Source organism: Pteronotus mesoamericanus, unplaced genomic scaffold (genome assembly GCF_021234165.1).
Source record: "Pteronotus mesoamericanus isolate MK-2021 breed Mesoamerican mustached bat unplaced genomic scaffold, CSHL_Meso_final contig_90, whole genome shotgun sequence".
Classification (NCBI taxonomy): domain Eukaryota; kingdom Metazoa; phylum Chordata; class Mammalia; order Chiroptera; family Mormoopidae; genus Pteronotus; species Pteronotus mesoamericanus.
The window spans coordinates 19,183,048-19,208,079 of NW_026555277.1; the positions used below are offsets into that span (position 1 = coordinate 19,183,048).

The 25,032-nt window shown below is 35.3% G+C and overlaps 1 protein-coding gene across 1 annotated transcript in view; it reads right to left on the reverse strand.

Annotated features, from left to right (window-relative positions):
• The window catches only part of PARD3B (par-3 family cell polarity regulator beta), a 943,196-nt gene that overhangs the window by 793,081 nt on the left and 125,083 nt on the right, over positions 1-25,032 (reverse strand). The window contains exon 2 of the mRNA XM_054585774.1: positions 18,616-18,717. Coding sequence (XP_054441749.1) covers positions 18,616-18,717 — 102 coding nt within the window. The remainder of the gene's footprint in view (positions 1-18,615; positions 18,718-25,032) is intronic.

Sequence of the window (25,032 nt, forward strand, 5' to 3'; positions counted from 1 at the left end):
CTAATCCCTCTTTATTTCAGACGGTGTCCCTTTTTTCTTCCTTAAATCTGTGACCCTAGACTACTCCCTCTACATCTCAAAATTATTCTTCACCTATTCAACATTATTGTTTTTTCCTCCTGTCCTTGAAAGAAAAATGTCACTCCAAACTTTTCACGATCTGTCCCCACCTGGGCTGTTGGTCACACTCCATCTAGTTTTCTGGAGTCACATTCAATCACGCCTCTCCTCATTTGCATCTTGACTTCTTTTTCTCCCCTGTTCCTTGTTTCCTTCTCAAACTTTGACAGATATTTTTCCCTACTCTTAAATAAATTTCCCCCTTACAAATACATGCAAGGCGTGCTCTCTCTCACTTTCTCTACTTTTCTTCAAAACCTTATTTTACAAAGGCTTACAGTCTGTCTTCTGTTTTCATTTGCTCAAACCATTCACACAATCATAGAGCTTGTACTGAGCACCCATCATTCCACACCAAGTACTTGGAATGAATATGTGACCATCACTGAAGGATCTCGCAGTGTTGATTGGGGAGGAGACGGCAGTGGACATGAAGAGAGAACTGTAAACAATTACCATATCATATACTTTGCCTGTGTTTGGCCAAACAGAAAACCTGCTATATCCCACGCACTTTGCTTTAAATTGCTGGTTCCTCTTCTCTTATAAAACCACAACGACTGACACTGAACTGTATTTTCCTGAACATAGAGAAAGGTTTGTCTTTTTTTCTCCCTAGACTAGTTAGTATCTAGTCAGTGTCTTGTACATGACAGAAATTTAATAAACACCTATTAAATAAAGTATTATTATATTTGCTTTATTTTTTATTATATTTTATAGTAATTTTATTCATACTATGTGTGGTATAGGAGAAACTATCTGTGTGCTATTAAAATTTTGTATGACTAATATTTCAAAATGGCCTTCATTCATGACTATTCTCAAATGTCACATCCTCAGGAGAGCTTCCTTTAACTACATTATTTAAAGTGTCTTTTCCTCCACAGCCTCCCCTCTGAAACACTCACTCTGTATTCCTTTACTCTGCTGTGTTGGTCTTTATACCACTAACCATGCATTACTTGGTATATCATTGCTGCTGCTTTGCTTGTTTTCTATTTGTCCCTCAAGAACAGAGGCTCCGTTAAGGGAGACACTTGTCTTTTACATTTAGAAAAGTACCCTCATATCACCAGTGTCTAACACACAACAGCTGCCCAACACTAATCAAAATGAAAATAAATCAAGAATAAGATCTGTCATGATCACAGCATCCCTGAAAATAAGATGTTGATTCTCAGTGCAGGTAGGTGACTAATTTTCAGTTAATTCCACCCTTCCTGTATTATATTTGATAGTGTTGCATGCGCTATGCAGTTTTTCTTACCACTTCTGTGCCAAAACAGCTTAACCTTTTATTAAAGTATCTCTGGTCCAAAAAACATTAAAACTGGGCAGCTCTAATAAATACTACCACATAATGACTCGCTCCAGTTCTCTGTAGTAATTAGTACTCTGGTGATGGAATGCGCCTGTAGGTTCAAAATTTTATAATGTTTTGACAGTTGGAATTTTACCAAGCATGAAATGAACCAATAAAAAATTCTTTTTTGTTATCATTCTCCAAGCATTAAAATATGTGTATGTGTGTATCCTCAAAATATAACAGTAGTATTCTGAGTAAAAAAGTAGTGACCCCTTAGATCCAAAGGGGAGAGTTTATGCAGCATTCAAGTGAAGAGCTGATGAAATGTAAAATCCCCAATAACTATAAGGTGAAAGCAATTTCTATTTAACAGGCAAGTGCATCTCAATCGCCTTCTTTAACAAAGCAAGATAATGTGCTTTCAAATCTTCATTCCAGTCAAACATCTCATAAATACCATATCTTCTTTTCCATTTTTAACTGTTTCATAATCATGGTGTCTTTAATCATCTCAAATTGTTCTATATGAGATTATTTTTATGTGACTATAGTTTCCCCTCCATATCCTTGCGTCCCAAAGAAAATCAGCGCGACCCTGACAGTATTTCAACAGATGAGCAAAGATTTCACTTGTATCACTGGATATCATGTTTCTTACCTGGAGTTAGCAACAACTGCCACTTTAAAGTTAAGTTTTACATACATTAAAAAGTCAAAGCTTTAAAGGTTTTTAGCACCTCTATGAATCCAAACATTCTCAATGATGTCTGCATTACTCAAAATAAAAAATAGTCATAAGATGAAAAGTTCTGAAGATGAACTGTAATCAATGTACTTAATGCCAGTGAAATGTACAAGTAAAAATGGTTAAAGTGGTAAATTTTGTTAAGTACACTTTACCACAATAAAAAAAATACTCTTTTATGAACTACCTCTTTTACTTAAATATTAATTTCCTTATATTTTATTCTGAAACGTTTATGTTTTTTGTAAAGGAATTTTATAATTCATTTCCTAAATGTATGCTCTGACACCTGTAACAGGTTCTAATGAACTTTTTTGATATTTGGCACTCATTCATTAACTTCCTTTAATTTTTAAGGAGCCAAGAGAAGTGTTAAAGAAAGTACTAGAAATGTGCCTTAATTTATAGCATCAAATTTGCCACCATAAAATATGAATTTTCTTTATAAATTATGCAGTAATATAGAATGAGCTTTGTGGGAAGTGGTCATGGACACTCTCAGCATGTGGTGGGACATGAGGCAGAATCCAGAAGTACCTCAGTAAGTAATGCTGGTACCGTACCCCTCTAAAATGAAATGCCAGGCTTATAAATCGGTTATTTTTTAATGATTAAGCTAACGAGTTCTGAACTTTTAACCTATATGGGTTTCATAATTACACAGCTTGAAATCCTCATCAAAAAATCTGTCTGCTCCTGAAATTCAAATCATCACATAATCTTGAATAATGCATGGCAACTCTACAGAAATTAAAACATTTCATAAAAGAAATTCACAACCTAGTTGGGTTTTTTTTTTTAATTCTTACAAGAGCATAAAGCAACAGAAATAAATTAGTTGTTACTTCCTGTGACTCTCCAGCTCAACCTCTCTCTCCATATACTCTACCTCTTCAACAAGAGGTATCTTACTGCTTTTTACATAAACTACATTAGGGGTATGGATTCAGGGCACAAAGACTCCATACATGAGCCAGTGCAGAAACAGTTCAATAGAGTTCCAAATACCACTAGTATGAAAAAGCAAACCCTGTGTCTAAGCATAGTGCCTAAGAACTCTGGCTTTACAGATCTGAGTTTGATTCCTGGTTCAGCCACAGGGCAGCTCTATGAGAGGGGGCAAACCGCTTGATTCTGCTCTCTTAGCAGCAGACTCTTTGTCTGTAAAATGGGGATAACAGCTCTACCCCACTGGATAACCCTAAAGAGTCAATGAGATAATATAAGTATCTTAGTAGTGTGACTCAAGCTTGGTAAACTCTCAATAAATTCTAATTGGAATCATAGACAGCACTCTATTTACAATCTTGTAATTCTACAATAAATATTTTCATGTTTAGAATACCTCCCTCAGCGGAAGGTATCTACAAGTATGTTTATTTTTAGTTGGTTAAAAAAAGGTATTCTATGGGTTATTAAAATGCTAAACAATGGTTATATCCATAACAAAATAACATTCAATAGAAAACAGGTGCTTTAACCATAAAACAGATTTAAGATTTTAAAAAATTTAGACTTGCCTCAAACTTATCATGTATGTATTTCAAGAAAAAATGTTTTTAAAGCAAATTACAGCTAATCATTTACCACTATTGTAAGACAAATGTGAATATTCTTCCAAACACCGTAACAGAGATCAGAACCAATACATAGCTGCCTAGGTAAGCAACCAGCTCGGTGCACCCCATTAACATGGTCATTTACAATACTCAGAGCTTTCTAACTAGGAATTCTATGCTGCACTTAAAGTTATTTTCCTAAAATATCCCAAGAAAATACATCTTGCTTTCAGAATTTACCTACAGCCCTGGCTAGTGTGGCTGGGTCAGTCGCAGCAATCCCGCACGGACCAAGAGGTCGTGGGTCTGACACCCGGGCAGGGGCGCAGGCCTGTGCTGCGGGTCGGTGCCCAGTGGACTGCATGGGAGAGACAGCCAATTGAAGTTCCTCTCTCACATCGATGCTTCTCTCCCTGTCTCCCTCCCTCTGTTCCCCTCTCTCTAAAATCAATAATCACGCCCTTAGGTGAGGATTTTTAAAAAATTACCTACAGTATCGAGAGTAATTATTGACTATAAGTATAGCAAAAACTTCAGACAGAAAGCAAGACACTAAAAATACCCATTCAAAAAAGAACGCAACACTGCGTTGACATTAAAATTACCTTTCAGAGAATAAACACATAGCAAATGATGTGTTAAGTTAAAGAAAAGCACGTAACTGCATCAATTTTCTGTGTTTGAATATCTTTATGAAAGGAATTTGTGTGCCTGGTTTTTAATAATGATTATTTCTGCTTGATGTGATTACAAATGACTTTGGTATTCTTTTTACTATACTTTAAATATTGAGGTTGAATAGGTATTAACATTTTTAGTAGTGAAATAGTTTTATGTAATTTCAAACCACAGGGAAAAACTTGCAAAGATGTCTTTTGTTCAAAATTCCTGTCCTACCACCTTTTATTCTTAAAATACTGTTTGTTTTGATACTATCTATGTGTCACTGAAATGCAACAAGAAAGTCATGTATAGAAGTTGCCTGGCCTTAGATGAATTCTTAAAGCAAAGCATTCAGACTGTACTTTAAACACCATAACCAAGGCATTGGCATTGTCCCAAAGTGAGGGATGAGGAGCACAACGTGGCTGCCAGGCTGTACGAATGCTTCCAGCCTCAGATCTAATGAACAGTGAAAGGAGAGATTTTAAAACAAGGATTTGGTTGAAGTATTAATCAACTAGATGTCATGATAAAAGATTGTTTGACAAAAATTTAATCCAGAGCTGCATTCCTCTCCTTATATGAAGACAGTATCAATTTTTAAATCTGTTATTTATTTTATATAATGTCTACTACTGTCAAAATAATGCTCTGAATATTGCAGCCATAATTAATTTCATTGTCTAAAAATTAAATTTTCAAATAAAGTTATAACTGAAATTTAAAAAATTTAAATTCCAAATTATCATGTTTACTTTTGGTGACATTAGGCCATCAGATACTATAATTGAATAAAAGAAAATTTTTCCCATTTAAGAGGAAAATATTTAATTTTGGAAAAATCTGAGCAGTATGCTGAATTAAATTACCAGGAAACAGACTTCCATAAGTATTCATTTCAATAAGTCTGATATTTATTTTCAGCTTCTGCCTTGCAATGTACAATAAAGATCTAAAGAACAGTACCTTAGGATGTTTAATATTCTACTTTTATTTGAATACTCATTTCAAATATCAAAGTAGCAAAAAGTGTACAAATTCTCAATCTAAGTTTTCTTGAAACATTACAATTTGATGAATTTTCTGTTTGGGTTTATATATTCAGAAGATACTAAAATTTAAAATTAAAACTTGGCCAACCAGAAGTTGCATTCCATATTTTAATACATTATATATGAGTACAAAATTCCTCTCAGATTGAAGTCTCTGTCAAATGCAAAATATTTCATCCATTATATTCAATCATTACAGTTAAATACTTCCTTAAATAGAAGTTTTCCATTTGGAAGAGACATCTAAATAGCTTGAGTGTTTATGCCTTTGACATTAGGTCTCCCTAAGGAAATGTCAACAATTATTTTATCATTTTCTATCACTTTCTTCTTCATATTATTCTTTGTTGCTTGTTTTATTTTGACGTTTATCACAGCACTTATTTTTTCCAAATCACCAGCACACCGAATCTGCAGATTATTTTTCTAACCAGTCACATTCATGCCCTCAACCCCAATACTCCCCACTTAACCTTGAATCTTCCTAAATACACCACAATATCCCCTATAGTGTGAGGAGAGGGGCAAGTTCTGCAGCTAGCTCAAAAGAATTCTGATTTTAACTGCCATGTAGCTATTTCAGAAAACAATGACCATGAATTAAGAACCACTGAATATAAAATGCATTGACTATCACAAAAATATCCCCAATGTCCACACTGTGAGCACTCCCACTGCCTCGGTCAGAGGAAAAATCCCGATTCTGCCCCATCTAGGGGCCCAGGGTTCCCTGGGCTGCCCTTGCTACATCAGGGGCTCCTGGACATCTCTCCATGGCTTAGGAAAGGGTTAGAAGGAAAAGAACCATATGTCGGCTCAAGGACTCCATTTCCTTCTCGATCATTTCAGAAAACCCTGATAATTCGAAAACTACCGATCAGAGGAAGCTAGAGTATTAACCACATTTTCTGATGCCATTGAAGAAATTATTTAAAGGATTGGAACTTCATTCCAAGTTCTGGCAAACTTCTTAAACTGCCTGAGTGTTCTTTAAAAAAAAAAAATTGTTTACTTTAAACAGAGTTCCCAGTTTCCTGATGTAAATAAGATTATACTTAGTTAAGGAGAAATCCCAGCATTTCAGGATTAGCAGCAAATATTTTTTCATGATGTTAAAACAAACAAACAAAAATTAGGAAGACTAGATCAAGATTTTGGGGGAAAAAAAATGCCTCTGGGTTCCTCTGTAAGACACATGCAACTTAACTATTTCTATTTCAACTATCTAAAAAGGCCAAAACCAGACTTTCTGAGTCCCCAGTACTTAGAATATTGACTGTCAATGTTTTGTTTCAAAAAGAATGAGTGAAATAATGAAAGTTTCTGACAAACAACTCCAGTAGTTTAATATCATGAAGTGTTTTCCCTCTACAAAATCAATAATCATAGATAATAAAGAACTTAAAATAAAAACATATAACTCTCACCAAATGAAAAAATTCCAAATCAATCTTTCCTATTAAATCAAAGTCCTGAAAACTAAAGAACTGAAATACATATTTTAACCTGAAGGGAGTTAATTCTTTCACTGACAATTCAAAAACTTCTGAAAGGAAGAAGCTAAGTAACTTGGCAGAAACATAAAAAAAAATTAGACAAATTTTCAAATTAAAGAATGTATAGAACTATAAGAGGGAAGAACAACAGTCACTGATCAAGTGAGAATAAACAGGTGTGGGAAAATGAAGCCCAAACTCCCAGAACAGTGTGTAACAATGAGGAAACTTTAATCTGTGAGTCACAGAACAATGCAACTGAAACAGACTTAAGTATAAGATAACACATGGCTCATAACTGCAGGTCCCCATTACAATGAATTCAGAGTTGATGAAATCCACTGGCTCACAGGCCCTGTCCCTGAGCTCCCCTGGATTCTGGGTCTCTTTCCATGACAGGTTCCACCTCAAGCTAGAAGCTAGATGGCTGCTTGCTGCAGCTCTAAACCTCTATAAGTGAATAAATTCATAGAAAACCTCTCCCACAAGGTGAAGAGAAACACCATACCAGAAGGCTTCAGCAAACCTCTCCTTGAACATCTTCGCACAATCCCATGACCATTCTCAAAGTAATCACTGGTACAGGAAAGTGGATCACAGGTGAGAAATCACCCAGGCTCACAGGTGATTTCACTTCAATATACAGCCCATATGGGCAGCCATACAGACTAAACCATATGGGCTGCATATTGAAGTGAAAGAGATGCTTGAACAAATTTGGAGTTCTCCTAGGAAGGAGATAATAAAGAATGGATGCTGGGAGTGCAAACAAAACTAAAGCTGTACTCACACCACCTAGATAGGTCAACCCTAGATTTCTAGCTTGAAATTCATGTCACATAGGCTCATAGTGGGCCTGTAGAGGGTCTACTCGAACTCCAGATCTAAAAAAGGAATTCCTGGCAAATGTTTGCTCAACTCTTGCTAATGTATTCTCAGTGACTGAGAGACCATTCTTTATGAATCAGCTTGTGCTTCACATTTTATTGAGCTGACATGTACTTCCTTAACACTTCACTGGCCCAACTTTTTGGGATAATGGTGAACAAAGTTATTCCTTCTTTTTTACAATCATCCAAGTATTTGAGGACAGATATAGCAGGTTCTCTTGAGGCCTCTCTTCTCTAGTACAGTCCCAGCTTCTTCAGCCTTAGCCACATTAAGTACTTCCATATTTAAATAAATCATCCAAAAGCTTTGTCAAATTTCCCTTTAAAAAATGGACCCTTTAGGACACCACATAATGTTATATTCATTAGGACGCAATATCATGTTATTTTCATTTCAAACTGGTACACAGTGGCTGTACTAAGCTAGCAGTTTAGAACATCAACTTCTGACCCTGCTATCAGGAGTTATGACATTCTTCAACTTTTTGTTCATTTACATAACTACACATTTCAGATTGTCAGGCTATTGAAATCATCTCAAATCATATTAGTTTGCAGTCTTTCTGGTCTGTTAATGGTTAAGTATTGTGTAAATATGTGTTTCACTTGTAACATATTTTGAATTTAAGATTAATAAAGATATTATATATGAACAATCTGCCATGCTATTTTACTTCTCTAATTAAAGTGTGCACAAGGAGCCTTTCTTCTTTATTGCTAAGGAAATGCCACTTGATCCTGCAAAGCTGATTCATAACATGAAAAGAAGGGAAGCTAAAAAGAGAACTTAAGTTAAAGCAGTAAAAAAAAATTTGGTAATCCAGCCAAAAGTCTCCATAATATACTTTATTTTTAAACAGAAAAATTGTAAACTTACAGGACTTTAAAAATCCAAAATATTTAGGAAGCCAGGTTTAAAATAATTAAATATTCTTATTTACTAAAAATTTACTAACTGTAAGGCATCTGTACATGTAAATGGTATTTGGAACAAGCGCCTCAATAAAAGAGTTATAAACCTTAATTTGATTCTAAGAACAGCGACACCCCCCCCTCCAAAAGCCCAACTGGCCTACAATGTAGCTAATTAATAATATAGAGTGAGTTTAAGCTCATGAAAAGATAAGAACTAGCATAGTAAAACATTAACCAAGAGTCTGGTACATGGCTAGTTTCATGAAATAATTCAATAACTAATACCTCTTGGTGAAAATATCAAGAATCTAAATAACTACTTGTTTAAGTTTCAGGGGTCACTTGTCAGTACTGGATAATATCCCTGCTGTTGGCCTCTCCTTTTTTCCTTGGTCCCTTAAATCATGGGATCTCAGGTATCCAAGTTCTTTTCTTCTTTTTTTTCCCCATAATATGTCTTATTTTTTGAGGTCATGCTTATCCTAAGACAGACACACACACACACACACACACACACACACACACACTTCAAAGATTCACCCAGTTCCTTTCCATTTTAAGAAATGCTGCTACTGCTAATCATTAAGAAGAAGAACAAGATAGTGAACACATAGACACAAATACTATCAGGCTCCAGAATCTCGAGAAGCTCTGGGAAAATGTCCTCCTACTGTAATGTATTCCTACCTTGCTGTCTGCATGTGGGAGCTGTGACATCTTTCCTTCTCACCTATTAAATTCCTAAGGGCAAATTCAATCTTCCTTTCAGTAGCCTGTGACTTCTTACATTTCCCACCACTGCCCTCCTTCCTGTTAAAAAAGTCCCTTACTTCCTGAACACCTTGTTGAATGACTAGAAGAGAAGACTATTCTTTTCACAGAAGCATCTTTTTCCTTCCAAACCTCTCTCAGATCCCTCTTTCTTGGGTCCATGTTCTTACACCATAGCAATTTCTCCTGGACAAACAGGTAAATGTTTCCTTAAACCCCTCAGGATCCCTGCTACAAGGGATAAGAACAAAAGAGCTATGTTTGTTTGGTACATCAGAGTTCAAAGCATCAGGCTACACTTAACTTCATTTGATCCTCCTCCAAATCCAGCGTGGTCAGTGGGGCAGGAGTGGCTGATTTTACAAATGAGAAAACTGAGGTTGAAAGAGGTTAGAACAATAACCAGAAAAAAACTTAGATTCGAACTGCCAAAGCCCAATGCTCTGCCATACAACACTCTATAGTATTCCTTTAGTGAAGCTGGTTTTAGCTAGATATTAGGGGATTGCAATCTGATTTAAATGACATACACCTAGGTATTGAGGATGGATGCCCAATTAGCACCCAAAGGCATTTGCCTTTTTCAAAGAGGATATTTTATATTTTATATAGCTTTCTATCTGGTGTAATTTGAGGTATTTTAATGAAACTGCCATTTATAAGTTATAAAGTAAAAAATAGATATATTTTAAAAATAATGGTCCAACGCCTCTTGGGCATAGATATACCTAGACAAAGAGCTTTGAAAGAAGTTAATGTGAGAGAGTACATTGGAAGAACTGGCTCCAATAACATAACATATGGCTATAAGCATGCGGTAATGGTAAAAATGTTCATTTTTTTTAGAATTACATTTTTAGCTCTAAGTAAAGCATTATTGTAATCTCAAATTGTATTGTCATTTCCCCTACAACCAAACTTGAAGTTTTACACATATATCAAACATTTTCTTGTATTTCCATATTCACTGTACTGAAAAGCCTAGCTAAATTACAGGCACCATCAAGCTTGATATTTTCTTTCCAACCCCTAGTGAAAACTGAACTTCCCACATGTGCACAATGAGCACACACACTTCCCACATGCACACATCTGTGCAGAGATCCTTCCCTCCCCTCTCTTTCTCTGTAGCTGCCAACCTACTAAATTGCAGAAGGCGCCAGGGAGAACATATTTGACATGGCCATCATCTGGACTACTCTGGTTTAAGTCACTATCTCCCAGCACCATTTGTCTTTGCCACAGTAAGGTCACAAAGGCATTGATTCAAAAGTGTCCCTCTGGGGTTGAAATGTGCCCACAAACTGCCTCCTACTGAAATATTCAAAAGAGGCAACACAGTTTGGGGAAAGAAAAAGGAGGACTAGTAGAAATCTTTAATTCTAGTTCCAACTCTATCGTTCTCCAAAATTAAACATGTCTATTAAACACTAAAGCATAGGTTAAGAAATCCAGGTATTATATAAATATTTTAAAAGACCATTCCAGTTAAAAATGAGCATGTAATTCATTTGGGGATATAAAACTGAGACTCAAGTTACATCATGATAAAAATTCTTAAGGTTTTTCAAGTTGGCAATTGAAAAATGCTAGGTAATAGCATTTTTTAAAAAGATTGCTTAATGATTTCTATAAAATTATATAAAAGAGAGGACAGAGAACTCACTTAGGGTTGGGATGGTTGACAAACATTGTTTGGAAAAAAATACAATCTGACCTGGATCTTAAAAGATCAAAAAGAATTGAGCAGCAGGAATAAATATATTTTACATGTACATAATACATTTATTTCCATTGTACTTTCACATACAACTTGTCAACCTTCCCAATAACACTATGAAAAAGACATCACTTACCATTCTCACCTATCAAGGAAAAAACTGGAGTTTAGTGTGGTTAAATGGCTCACTCAAGAGCTGAAAATATACACACATATATATTCATTCATTCAACTGTACTCTGCAACTATCTAAACAGTTATAAACTGCCAGGCACCGCTGCAGACACTAAGAATACAGAAATTAAGAAAACAAAGGCCCTCCATGAAGTTTATGTTCTATAATGTATACGATGAATCTTGGATAGGCAGGAAGTAGGCCTAGGAACACACTAAACAAGTAAAACATGAAGAATGATATGAAGCAAGAAAGCATATAATACATTAGAGAACAGTCACTGTAGTATGAGGTAAGAGAAGGTTAAGTTTGAGAAAGAGAGTTTGGGGGCATTCAGAGATCCCTGAATATAATGTATAGATATGAGGTTTGGACTTGATTCAGTATACACTGGGTAAAAATGATAGTACAATTTAAGCATTAGTTTAGGGATAAGGTAATCTACGTTTACAACAGTAGTGTGTTAATGACGCCTAACACATACTGCTGACTTATTACAGGCTAGATTCTCTCCTGAGCACTTTACATGTATTAACTTATAAAATTGGTACTATTTTTAGCTCCAATTGTCCATGAGGGAAGTAAGGACACACACATAGCAGAGCTAAGAAATGAACTGCCTTTGCTGTGGAGAATCCAGTTCTTAGCCTCTCTGTTTCCACTCATGCCATAGAACACATGACGGGTAAGGAGGAAGCTAAAGAGAAGAACACCAATTCCTTACCAATTAAGTAGCCCTACCTGAGATTTTATGGATTTAAATTTGGTACCCGTGTAAATACAAAGAGGGTAATAGACACACAAGGTAGATTAAAGGGTAAGTTGTTCATTAAGGAACAAAATTCTAAAAACAGGTGCATGTTCAACCCTGGAAGACTAGAAGACATTCTTATCTATAGAAATAAGGAAGTCAAATGGAAGAAGCCAGTTTGGAGGGAGGAAACAGCAGTTTTGATCCACCCCAGATGTTGTCAGCCTTATAGGGAGGAAATGGAGAAATGGACTCAGGAAAGACATCAGCTGGAAATACAGTGCCCTTTAAGCTCTTCTTGGTTCAGGTATTTCTGTTGCAAGCTGATGGACTTAGGCCACATGACTGCTGAGGTCTCTCTGGATCTATGATTTTATAACTCTAATTCTAGGAGTAGAGAATAGTTTTTTAAAGTTTGAGATGGAATTTTTTGGCCAAGGTAATAGTTTTGTTCTTTAGTGGCTTCTGCATTTATTTCTGAAACATTCTGTGTACTTTGTCTCAAACATGGTTTCAAAACTTCAACACCAGTAAACCAAAGGAAAAATTTTAGAAGTAAAAACCTAAAACCCCATCTTCTGATCTGTTAAAAATCATTGGTTTAAAATAGGTGTTTCTCCTTGAAATGAGAGGCTTATTGACAAAATGAGAACCCAAAGATGAAGTAATTAATTCATGACCCTTTTTTTTAAAGGAACCTTACTTAATTTATCATCTCCTGTCCTCAGAAAAACACAATATACCTAATACATTGTGTAACTCCACACTGAAAGAGTTACACTACATACTTCATTACAACCAGCCATTAACCTTTCAACTGGTGAATAGCAAGATGCGAAGTCCACACCAAAAGAAGAGATTTTATAAATGCAAAGACTTAGCTTTAACCCTTCTAAGAAAACTCACAAAAGCATAGGTAAATATCAATACTGTTGATGACCATGAAGAAATGAAAATTCCTTGTTGAAATGTAAAGTATAACTTTACTATCCCCAACTGAGACTCTGGGTTTCACTAAAAATATAGTGAAATATAATTTAGAATGAAATAGAACCAAATGCATCATCACATTCAGGAAGCATCTCCTGTAAACTGGTTTCCAGGTAGCTGCAGACTCCACTAGAGGGCAACAGAGTGTGCTCAGAAAGCAGCTTGGGCTTAAGGATGGTTTTTAGGTCACAGTTCATTCGATGTGCAAACCGGCCTCCACTTCAAAACCATATTCAGTCCCTGAATGCTTCTATTACCAAACACTATATTCTGATAAAAATATTCTTATTCTAATGTTAAATTCAATGATATTGGCATTTTGATTTCTCAGTAATATATAAATCCAAATGTTTTATCATAATAATAGAGTCCTCCTATAAAACTTTAATTAAAAGCAATTTAATAAATTTAATGAGGGTTTTTAAAAACAGACTGTACGGTAAAATAGTTTGATGTTTTAATACTTAAATTTAAAAAATAATGGTTAAATCAAAATTCAGGTAAAAAATACACTAATAACACTACCATAATATTATTAATGTAACAGTTAACATTTGAGCACTTACTATATACCATACTATACTTAAAACTTAAGACAGTTTTCCTACACTAACCCTGTAAGATAAAAACCAACATTCTATCCATTTTACAAGTGGGAAACTTGAGGCTAATAGAAATGAAGAAACTTGCCCAAGGACACCTAATTAAAAAGGTATAAAGCTGAGCTGAAACTGTAATACTTGAGTACCAGATATCACATATGATCCAGGAAGCCAACTCACCTTCTAGAGGCCCATCCACCCTGGCTGGAGTCCAGGGGATTTTGGCATCTCTCCAAAATAAACTCTGATGACAGTCAAAGTTTTGTGAAAAATAGAGACATCCTCCCACTGTACTTTCCCACATAATATAGTTTTACTTTTGTATATTTAGTAAATCCATGGCAGCAATCCAATTTACATAATACAAGTTTTATATTATACTATTTCAGTATTATATTGCAATTGTCTTCTATAACAAAATCAAGATAATATAATGACAATTAACAAGGAAAACAATCATTTAAAAAGTTCAATATTCAAATGTTCTACAATCAAAAATTAACAATTAGTGAACAATAAACTTTGCAGCAGCTTATTAAGCATTAACCTTTAGACTTCATAGGGCTATTATATATCGCAATGAGAAACTGATGTAGGAATATTACTTGCTCTAGTGTATGGCAATGAAATGACTTCTACACAAGACAAGACAACAGCATAATATTCAAGTCCCAAAGTGTAAAGTCTCACCTAATGAATTAAGAACCAACTTGTGATAGATTTTGGAACCAATGCACATATCAATCAACTAATCTGAAGTAAGATATTTTCTCTGCCCCACAAGATCTAAAAACCCCAGACAGTATGAAATCAGAGAAAGCCATCATCTCTTTAAAAGTTTAAAACTGGATAAGAGACAGTGTATGAGTGTCCTATTGCTGCTATAACAAATTACCACAAATCCAGTGCCTTAAAGCAACACAAATTTAACTTAAAATTCTGGAGGCGAGAAGTCTGAAATGAGTCTTAATGGTCTCACACCAAGGGGTCCCCAGCACTGTGTTCCTTCTAGAGGCTCTTTGGAAGAATTCATTCCCTTGCTTTTTTCCAGCTTCTAGAAGCTGACTGTATTCTTTGTCTACATTTTCAAAGCAAGCACTGGACAGTCAACTTTTCTCTTATTGTGTCTCTCTAATATGGACTCTCCTGCCTTTCTCTTTCTTAGGACCCTTGTGAGTATACTGGGCTCACCCAAACAACCCAGAACAACCTCCCCATTTTAAGGTTCTTAATCACTTTTGCAAAGACCCTTTTTGCCATGTAACATACATAATCACAAATTCTGGTGATTAGCATGTAGATGTCTTTGGGGGCTATTATTCTGCTCCCTGCACACAGCATACTATATAATTTATGCTTATTCTGCAATCCAGCTGAAAAGTAGTTACTGGAATATAGCATTTATTTATTTGTGTCATTTCTGCAACAAACATAGTCTATAAAGCCCACTTGGAATTAAACTGTACCTGAACTGAGTAATCTGGGACCTGAAAAAGGAGATGCAAGAGAAAGCAACAGAGGTAAAGCCGGTAGGCATTTACAGGAAATTAGATGCAGGCTCCAGGCAAAGACAGTTGAAGCCAACTATATATGCGTGACACACTAATCCTGAATTAATTTTGTTATACTCCATAGTTCTTTTCTCAACAATCATGTAACTGAAAAATTTTTTTGATTATTTATGATTAATGAATTTTCATAATTAGAAATTATAGATACAAACACCCAACACATTGTTTGGCACATTGAAGAAGAACAAAATAGAGTGTTGAAATTTAAGTTCTAGTCTCCAGAGTCTGATTCTGTCAATTACTATACCTGTGTGATCTTCAGCAAGTCAATTACAACTTCTGTAGCTATTCTCAGAAACTACAAATAGGGGTAATATATAGCTCCTGCTCATGGGGTTGCTCTAAAATAGAATATGTAAGTGCAAAGACATTCCGGGCCACAGTTAGTGCTCAATAAAATATTAAGTCGTTGTTATTAGGTGAACTAAGGCAGTAGCCTTGGGCAATCAGAGAAGAGATATTAGTGTAAATCTGTAAACTCTTAGATATTTATCCCAAAGAACTTAAATCGCCAGACTGATACATAAAACTGAGGAATTCTGAGAATGACTGTTACAACTGGATAATTATTAAGTGTCAGCACAAATCTCATGCAACTATTATCTATCATAAGATGCAAAATTCCAAAGCTGCTCCGGCCAAAGAAATGAGAGAGATAAGACCAAAGACAAACCACTTCTGGTGCCAAAAGTTCAGAAAGTCATTTCTTTTATTTAGAAAACTGACTAAACTACATTAACCCCATGTCTGATTTTAAGTAAAATACCATTTAACCTATAATTTTAGTCTTTACAGAAGTATACTCTATGGATATAAATGGCCTCAGCCTATATAGTACTCTCTAAGTTTCTGCTTTTCCTGCTTCATCCTTTCCAGCTATCAAAGTCTCCTAACTAAAATTTCTTATATGTAGGGAGTCTTCCCTAGGAGTTGAGGTATGTGGGCTTTGGCACAAGGATTATGTACATACATCAAGGTTCTTAGGGGCTTTCTATCTATATTCTAAATGCAATAGATTATTAAATTGTCAATTTGAAAAGAGGTGAGTTGTAATTTTATCTAAGCTCGATATGTCTCGAAGGCTCTTCGATGAATTTCCTATGTCATTAAACATCCAGAAGCATCATTTATACTTACTTCCTAATCTAAAATGACAAAAAGTCAGGTAAAATAAAGTCTGGCAGAACCTTATTTCCACACTAGACATATGAACTATGAGAAAATCTTAAGACTGCAGAGAGGATTTGAGGAAAAACAATCAGTGATGCTCTTCGTCACTTGTATTATTTTTAAAAAGAGATAGGAATACAATATTTTCTGGCAATATTGAAAGTATAAATTCCCACCAACTCTGCAGAACAAGTTAGACTTCATGTAGAAGAGAAAAGTACGTTATGGGAATGGCTGAATCTCAACCCAAACAGCACTAATCCTTTGCTAGGATTTTAACTCATTATCTCACCTTTTCACTTTATTTAGCGGTGATGGTAAAGTCCCTTTAAAATAGACATTACATACAATAGTGCTGTTTCTAGGTCTAGTAAGTGGACTATGATTGAAAAGCACACTGCCGAGGTAGTTAAAAAGAATTCTCTAAAAGGAAGCGCTCTATTGAACAGATTATTTCCCTGGGCACTGTTCAAGAAAACCACCTTCTTGTAACGAGGTCTTGGATGAGTTGGGTGACGCATTTTCTTCTGGCTCTTCTTAAACTTGCCACTTTTTGGCTTTTCACGTTAATACACTGGACATCAGTGAAATTTGAGACAGGAAAAACTTCTTCACTAACAACCCAAGTGCCTAGCATATTTCAAAGGAAAAATGTGGCTGTGGAGAAGCAGCAGAAAGTGAAACAGTGAAATATACAAGTCAAAGTCCTCCTTTGAAGTTATGAACATAAACAACACATTATTATTTACTGTGAGACCAAATAACGGAAATGAAGTATACATTAAAACTAGGTACAGCTTGAGTCGACTGTGGAGAGTAAAGCTTTCTTTTTCACTCATTAATTCAGTAAGCATTCTTTGAGAATCAAGTTTGGATAAGATACTGTATCAGATATTATCAATACAAGGAACACAAAAGAAACAAAAATCTCCTGGTTCATGTCCTCTAGGAGCTTACAATCTATTTAGGGCGATAAATCCCTTACAATGTGTCTAATTGCAGTGCAAAGCAAACCAAACCAGGATCTAGTCCCAACAGGAAATAGGAAAAATAAGTGGGCAGGCTGTCTGCAAAGACTAATTAAATTAGAAAAGCCCAAAAAGATCTTATGGAAAAAAATGTAAATTTTACCTAACTTCAATAAATCACTAAATTACATTCTAGTCCATTTGGTTCTCTCTCTCTCTCTCTCTCTCTCTCTCTCACACACACACACACACACACACACACACACACACACACACTCTCACTCACTCACTCACGCACCCATACCTGAGATTGCAAAAAATACAGAGAAACATATTTACAGATATAAATTGGCCTAGTGCACACAGCAATACATAAGATGCACAGTAGAAGAAACGTGGATGCAAGGATCTCCCAGAGAGAGCAGTAGTTCAATTCTGATGGACACACTAACCATTGATAAGAGGGGCCTAGCACAGAACGAGTAATAAACAATGTCCCAACATCAATATTCCAGTGTACTGCAAATTGATACTTTAATTTATACTTTTTTCAGTTTAGCATCAGAAGGAAAATCCCATTAAAACAAAATATTTGCAATGGGATTATTCCCAAGTAGATGGCAAAACACGTTCAAACTTTTTTTGTACTATGCAATTCAGTGTTTTACTTTAGCAATGACAACAAAGCTATCACGAAGATGGTTGTATGCAATTACCTTAAGAAGAGTCTTCACCATAGTTCAATACAAGACTTTCCTCCCCATTTTATTTTCAACTTTGAAACATGTTCAAATCTCAGGCATTAAGCTGAATATTTAGCCAGGGCCAAGAATAAACACCAGAGACATCAATGACAGTGAGAATTCCAACAGCCTCAGAGCGTGACGCTAATTTACTGAGACATATCAGGAACTCTTGGGAGTGACGTGTCTGCTAATTAGGCTACCAGGAACAGATTCCCAAACCTTGACAATGTTTTTCCAAACACCTGATGGAGAACTTTGATTTATGGGCTATCCAGGTGAAACCTGAACAGATGGTATCTTTTAATAATAACTGACACATGAGTTTGTTAAGGATCTCAATCTCTGAAAAAACGCACAGCTCTACAGAGGAAAACAGAGAGGAATATTTTTACAGTCATCTACCTTATCTTTGTCTTCCACGACATCTGCCAAGATATCATCTGGATCCAGAATTCCTCCATCTGTGTATTCTAAGTGGTGAATCTTCACCCAGTAGCCAGGATCCTGTAGAACCATCAACAAGTTTCATGACTCAAACTTTACAAAAAAGTAAAATACATTTTAATTTAAAAGAAATAAATTGGCTCATTAAAAATATGCTCTAGTAATAATAAAATTTTTTAATTATTTATTTTTTTCATATACATTTGTTTCCGCCTTGCCCCCCACCACTTTCCCCTGCCCCCTGCCCCCACCTCCCTCCCTCAATCCTTCCCCACTTTGGCTTTGTTCATGGATCCTTTATACATGTTCCCTGACTTGACCCTTCCCTTTCCTTTCCCTGCCCACCCCTCCCTTTTTCACTCTTGACTCTGTTGGTTTCTTTTTTCTTTCAGTGTTGCTGGCTATATTTCCCTTGCTTGTTTGTTTTGTTGGTTAGGTTCCACTTAGAGGTAAGATCATATGATATTTGTCTTTCGCCCCCTGGCTTATTTCACTTAGCATAACGCTCTCTAGTTCCATCCATGCTGTCGCGAAGGGTAGTGGTGCTTTTTTTCTTTCTGCTGCATAGCATTCCATTGTGTAAATGTACCATAATTTTTTGATCCAATCACCTACTGATGGGCATTTAGGTTGTTTCCTACTTCAATAAATATTCTGCATTTTTATCCTGTTTAATGTAAATAAGTAAATCAAAGTATATATATTTCACCAATTTTCCTGGTAGGTAAATTGTAATGCAAAAAACAAATTTCTCACCTCTTTGAAAAGCATATTTGAGATTTTTTTATAATCTACAATTTAGGTAATCCCAAGAATACTGTGGAAAAGAAAGATCTGTTTGAGGGTACTTTCTGAAGTTGAGGATTGATGTTCAACTGAGATCCCAAGGCTGCAGAGGAAAAAAAATCAAAAGGCAGAAATCTGGGATGGCAATAGCGATCACTTTGGAATATACGAATGAAGTGGGGTGACATCGACCTTTTGCCTGTTGACATCACCATGCTCTCTACGTGTCCTCATCTCTAAGATTTGCAGTGATATTGGGAACAAGAGCTCCTGAACTGGGTTCCAGGAACTCAAACTGTGTCAGAGTTGAACTGGGGATTCACTCAGTGGGGGTATTGATTTAGGAGAATTCCAAGTATTGTTTTCAAAAACAACTGCTCAGGAGGCCAAGGCTTAAGGAAAGAATTGCTTCCTCAAATTGATAAATGGCTAGATACACGGATACCACAGCTTGGAATTAAATAACATAGCTCATTCAGTTACCGATGCACTGCCCATTTCCAGAGAAAGTATAAAAGTGAAGCATTATAGTAATGAGACAAGAACGTGAGCCAATGAAAAAAATTAGTAAAGTTTTTACCAGAATAGCAAAGCTATAATCAATTTGGTTCTGTGATTCTTAGAAAGCCTCTCCAACTGGGAAACTTTTGAGCTATAAATCACTCCGTTTCCAATAAAGGAATACAAGTTTGTGAGAAGAAATGGAAATTCTTCTAGGATAAAGCTTTCAACCTTTACTACATAAATCTTTATAAAGTATTAAGAACTAACATTACCCACAGAATTCAAGTGCAATTCTACAAAAACCAAGAAACAAGAGGAGGTTGTCATACAGTCTCCTCTTTAACTGTCTTGTACTATTAAATAATAAGTCAAGGGCTTACCATTAAATAATAATTCTTTTAAAGCATCTATGCAAAAGGCTACTGAAATGTGGCCCAAGTACATAGCTTTTCATAATCTGACTTGATAAAGTAATGGGCTTTAAAAATTCAAAGGAATTCTCCTTAGCTAGGTTTTTGACATTTCAAAATTAAGTTTTCTATAGAGTATCTGAAGAGCTATTCCAAGCAGAATGAAAGGAATTCCTTTTGCTTCTAATACTAGGCTTATAAGTGGAAACACTAATGATTTATTAGGAAATTTTGCCTGACTTTATTGCCCAGAAACAGACCACAAAGACATGAGCAGTGATTGTGCACCCAGGTAAGAAAAGCATAAGACTCCCATCAATCAGACTCTTTAATCAGAAATCTTTGCCAACTCAAGGTGATGATGCTATAAAAGGTAAGCAAATAACAATAGACTAGGTTCTAAATAGGGGGACTACTGGGTTGACAAACTCTATAGAGTGGCCACTAGATATACAGAAAAGGGCAAGAAAGAAGTCCTCCAGGAGTCTTTCAGAACTGAACCTTTTTGCTATGACCGTGCTGTGAGCAATACACTTCTCCAAACCTGCCCGGGACTTCTGGCTGAAATCTATGAAGTATTACGTTTTCCTTGTAAAAACAGCCTTCCTACAAAAGGACTTCAATTTAACTAATTTCTATTAACTTCCACTGAGTTTCTTTTTGATATATTACAGCACTGTAGATAAAGATCTGTTGATTTTAAACATGTTTATAATAGATGATGTATTCTAAAACGTTTGTTTTCTTATATTCAATTACTTAAAAGTTGACATCTATTAAGCTGTCTCCTTTTTTTCTCAGGTTCAGTTTATAGAAGCAGATTTTATCATCTAAGACTAAAATAAAACAATTACCCCTCAACAACAACAGTACAATTTAAAGTATACCTCTCTTCCTGCCTGGAAGTAGGAGGAGAGAGATGAAAACCAAAGGCTGATTTAAAATACCAAAATTCAAGAAATAGCAAGGGAGAGGACGTGATGGGTGGCGAAGGGAATGGCAGACAAGGAGCAGCAAGGTGGGGTTGTTAAGTCACGTAACAGCCCTCCGCCAGCAAATATGTGGGATCAAGGATGCTCTGGAAAATGAGGCAAAGGAGTTGAAACTAAGCCATTTTTTTTCCTCTACTTTTGATTCAATAGAGTATGGAACTTAAAAGTTTTCCAGAACTAAAGAAAGGGACAAAACTAACTTGATATATTTTAGAATCACATATTCAGCATCCCCAAAAAACTTTTGAAGTGAAATGCATGGTGCCAGAGTATAAAAAAGACTGTGTAACCTTAACTCTCCTCATTCCACATTGTTATTGCATTTCATTCACGCCAAAGAAAGAAAGGCTGATTGTGATGGAACATCTAGTCCTGAACAAAAACACAGAAGCTATATGAAAGTGGTCTCAGTCAGTATTTCGCACATCCGAGAGAGGCAAATCAACACACACAGTACACGCCAGCTGCGCTTTTTGCCCCCATGGTACTTTGGCCACGGTGCGATAGATCACTGTAAGAATACACATAGAGCATTAACAGCCCACTGCTGTCACAAGACCATAAATTCACCCTGACTCCTTTATGCATATAAAAATTTCAACCATTACCTTGCAGTCAACATTGTACATTTCATTTACTTGCTTTTATTACCATCAGGAATAAAACTGATCAAACATGAAAAGATGTTCACACATGTGTCATGGTTCACACAATTAATCATTTGGGAAAATGTACTGTATTTTTCCTGATCATGACATTTAATCTACCTTTAGATTGTAAAAATATCTAATACATATAACTTTTAAATTATTTTGAAAATGTCTCTAGTACATGTGCTATGAAATAAATCTTATTATTTACACTCCTAGGATCATTAAAGTATTGAAAAATCAACATAACATATACTATGTTTTCTCCACTTCTGATAGTATCTTACCTGTTTGTTTGTTTTTTTTTAATAATGCATGGTTAACTCAAACGCTACTGGAATTTTAAAACAGTCTATAACAGTGAACTAATATAGGAAACTAAAACATATGCATTATGGGAAGAAGACAATTACAGGGTACTTTTAATGATCATTGTAAAAATTGTTCCAAAGAGGCACTGATATTAATAGCAACTGATATTTTTCACTGCAGGTAGATGACATGAAATTTGCCCCTATGCCTTAGAAAATTTATATAAGCCATGGCTTTGAAGAACAACACTTTTTCATCTGTAATACCTGGAGGAGTAAGCTAGCAAGCCAGATACAATAATGCTGTGACTACCAAGTACTGACATTAAGTCCATAATCAAAATAGGGAAAATATAGAGGTTTCTGAATAAATGCCTATGGTCCAACAGGAGAAAAATACCCTGCTACAGTTGCAAGGTCAAAAAGGGAGGAAATTTCTGCAAAGAAAAGGACAATTTCTAGAGGAGGGCTGTGTTTATCAGTGGTGGTAATTACAGTGCTCAATAATGCAACTAGTTTTTTGTGACTTTGTATTTTCACAAGAATAATCTTACCCACTGGAAAATAAGAACAATTGTAAAATGAAAGTTAATAGAAAATTAGAATTTTCCTTATAGAATTTAACTCTGTGAATTTGGTGCAATATAAAAAAGATTTCAACATTTCTATCATTATCTTCATCATCATAATCATAATAATAGCAGCTAATTTGTTTTACTACCTACTATAGGCCAAAGTATATAACAGGTACTGCATGTTTTATATGATTAACTTGTTTATCCTCAAACAGACTCATGGTGTGGTTACCAATCCATTTCAGAAGTGAGGAAAGCAAGACATAGGTAGGTAAGTTAACTCACTCAAGGCCAGGTACTTAGTAAAAAGCAGAGATAAAGGTGCATTTTTTAACATAGAAAAAAATGTAGGTGAAAGAACTTAACAGAAAGAACCATTATTTAAGAATAAGGCAGGGGACCATATCCACTACTATCGCTACTTAACTATATGGATCCAGGAGAATCATTACTCTTGGCCTCGAATGCTTCATATTAGTGAACCTAAGGAATCTATGGCCTTCTGCAGAATGTACCACATAGTGGTCAAAGTGGAGAGGACACAAGAGCACAATAAAGGAAAACTGTAACGTCTTTGCATAGGCATGTCTACCATTTTACAAGTGAGGGAAGATTCCAAACATAAATTCTAAATATTTGGTAGGCAATGAAAAGATTTTCCTGGTAAGGAAGACGAGCTGATGCCACTTTAAGCAAGTATGTTTCCAAAGAATTCAGGAAAACTGGAAGGAACCGAGAGGTTTTATACTGGGTTGAAGTAATACCTGGAGAGTTAAAAAACAGAATAATAAATCTCTACCTCCAGCTTTAAAAATCTATATTCTAACATCAGGTAAAAGAAATTTGAAGAAATGTTACTAAAAGTAAAGGGGGACATCCCATGATGATAAAAGAGCTAACAGAAAAAAATTTTTAATTCTAAATCTGTATGTACCTGATAGTATTTCATACATACACACACACACGCACACATAGCCAAAATGAACAGATTAAATAAATTCACAGTCACGGTGTCAGATTTTGATAGTAAAATAGAAAGCACAAATGTAAGATATGAATCATCTGAACAACACAATTAACAAAGTAACCTAAATTATTTATATTATATACATATACCCAAAACACTGCACCCTAAAAGATTAGAAAATACCTTCTTTACAACTGCACATGGAATAAATATATATCAAGTTTCAGAAGCCTAGAATTACTCAAATATGTTCACTAATCACAGTGGAATCAACAGCAGAAAGGAATCTAGAAAATAGCTGGCCGTTTGGAAATCAGGAAATAGAGTTCTGAATAACACATATATTAAAAACTATAAAAATTAGAACATAGTTTTAACTTAAAAGCCATTAAAAACAAAAATTGTGTGATGCAGCTACAGCACTGCTTAATGGGACATTTATGCAAATATTAGCAAAAAAAGAAGAGCTAAAATCAAGAAGCTAGAAAAAGAATAGCTAGTCAAATGCAGACAGAAGAAAGAAAATATAGAGCAAAATTCAACAAAATAAACAAATAAATCAAACTTGGTTCTTTAAAAGGCTTGATAAAATTGATAAATACCCAATAGGATTTGTCAAAAATTAAATAAATAAATTTCCAGCATTAAGAAGGAAAAGAAGAAATATCATCAAAGATCTTACAGATCATCAAAGCTATGAAACTGATAATTTGTATAAAATAAACAGCTCCTTTGAAAAATACAACTTACCGAAACTGTCAATAGCCCTGACTGGTGTGGCTCACTAGGTTGAGCATCATCGATGTGTAGTCAGGGCACATGCCTGTGTTGCCGGCCGTTTCAGGCGCATGTGAGAGGCAACTGAGAGGCAACTAATGACGTTTTTCTCCCTTTCTATCTCCCTTGTTCCCCTATCTCTAAAAATAAATAAGTAAAAATCTTTTAATAATTATTAAATTGACAATAAAAATAGAAACTATAATAGTACAAAAACAATTAAATAAATTGAATCTATTACTCATACGAAAACTTTCCCATAAAGAAATACTAGGCTCCAATGAAATACTACGCAGCAGTAAAAAAAAAAAGAAAAAGAAAGAAAGAAAAGAACAAAATCTCACCCTTTGTGACAGCATGGATGGACCTGGAGAACATTATATTAAGTGAGATAAGCCAATTA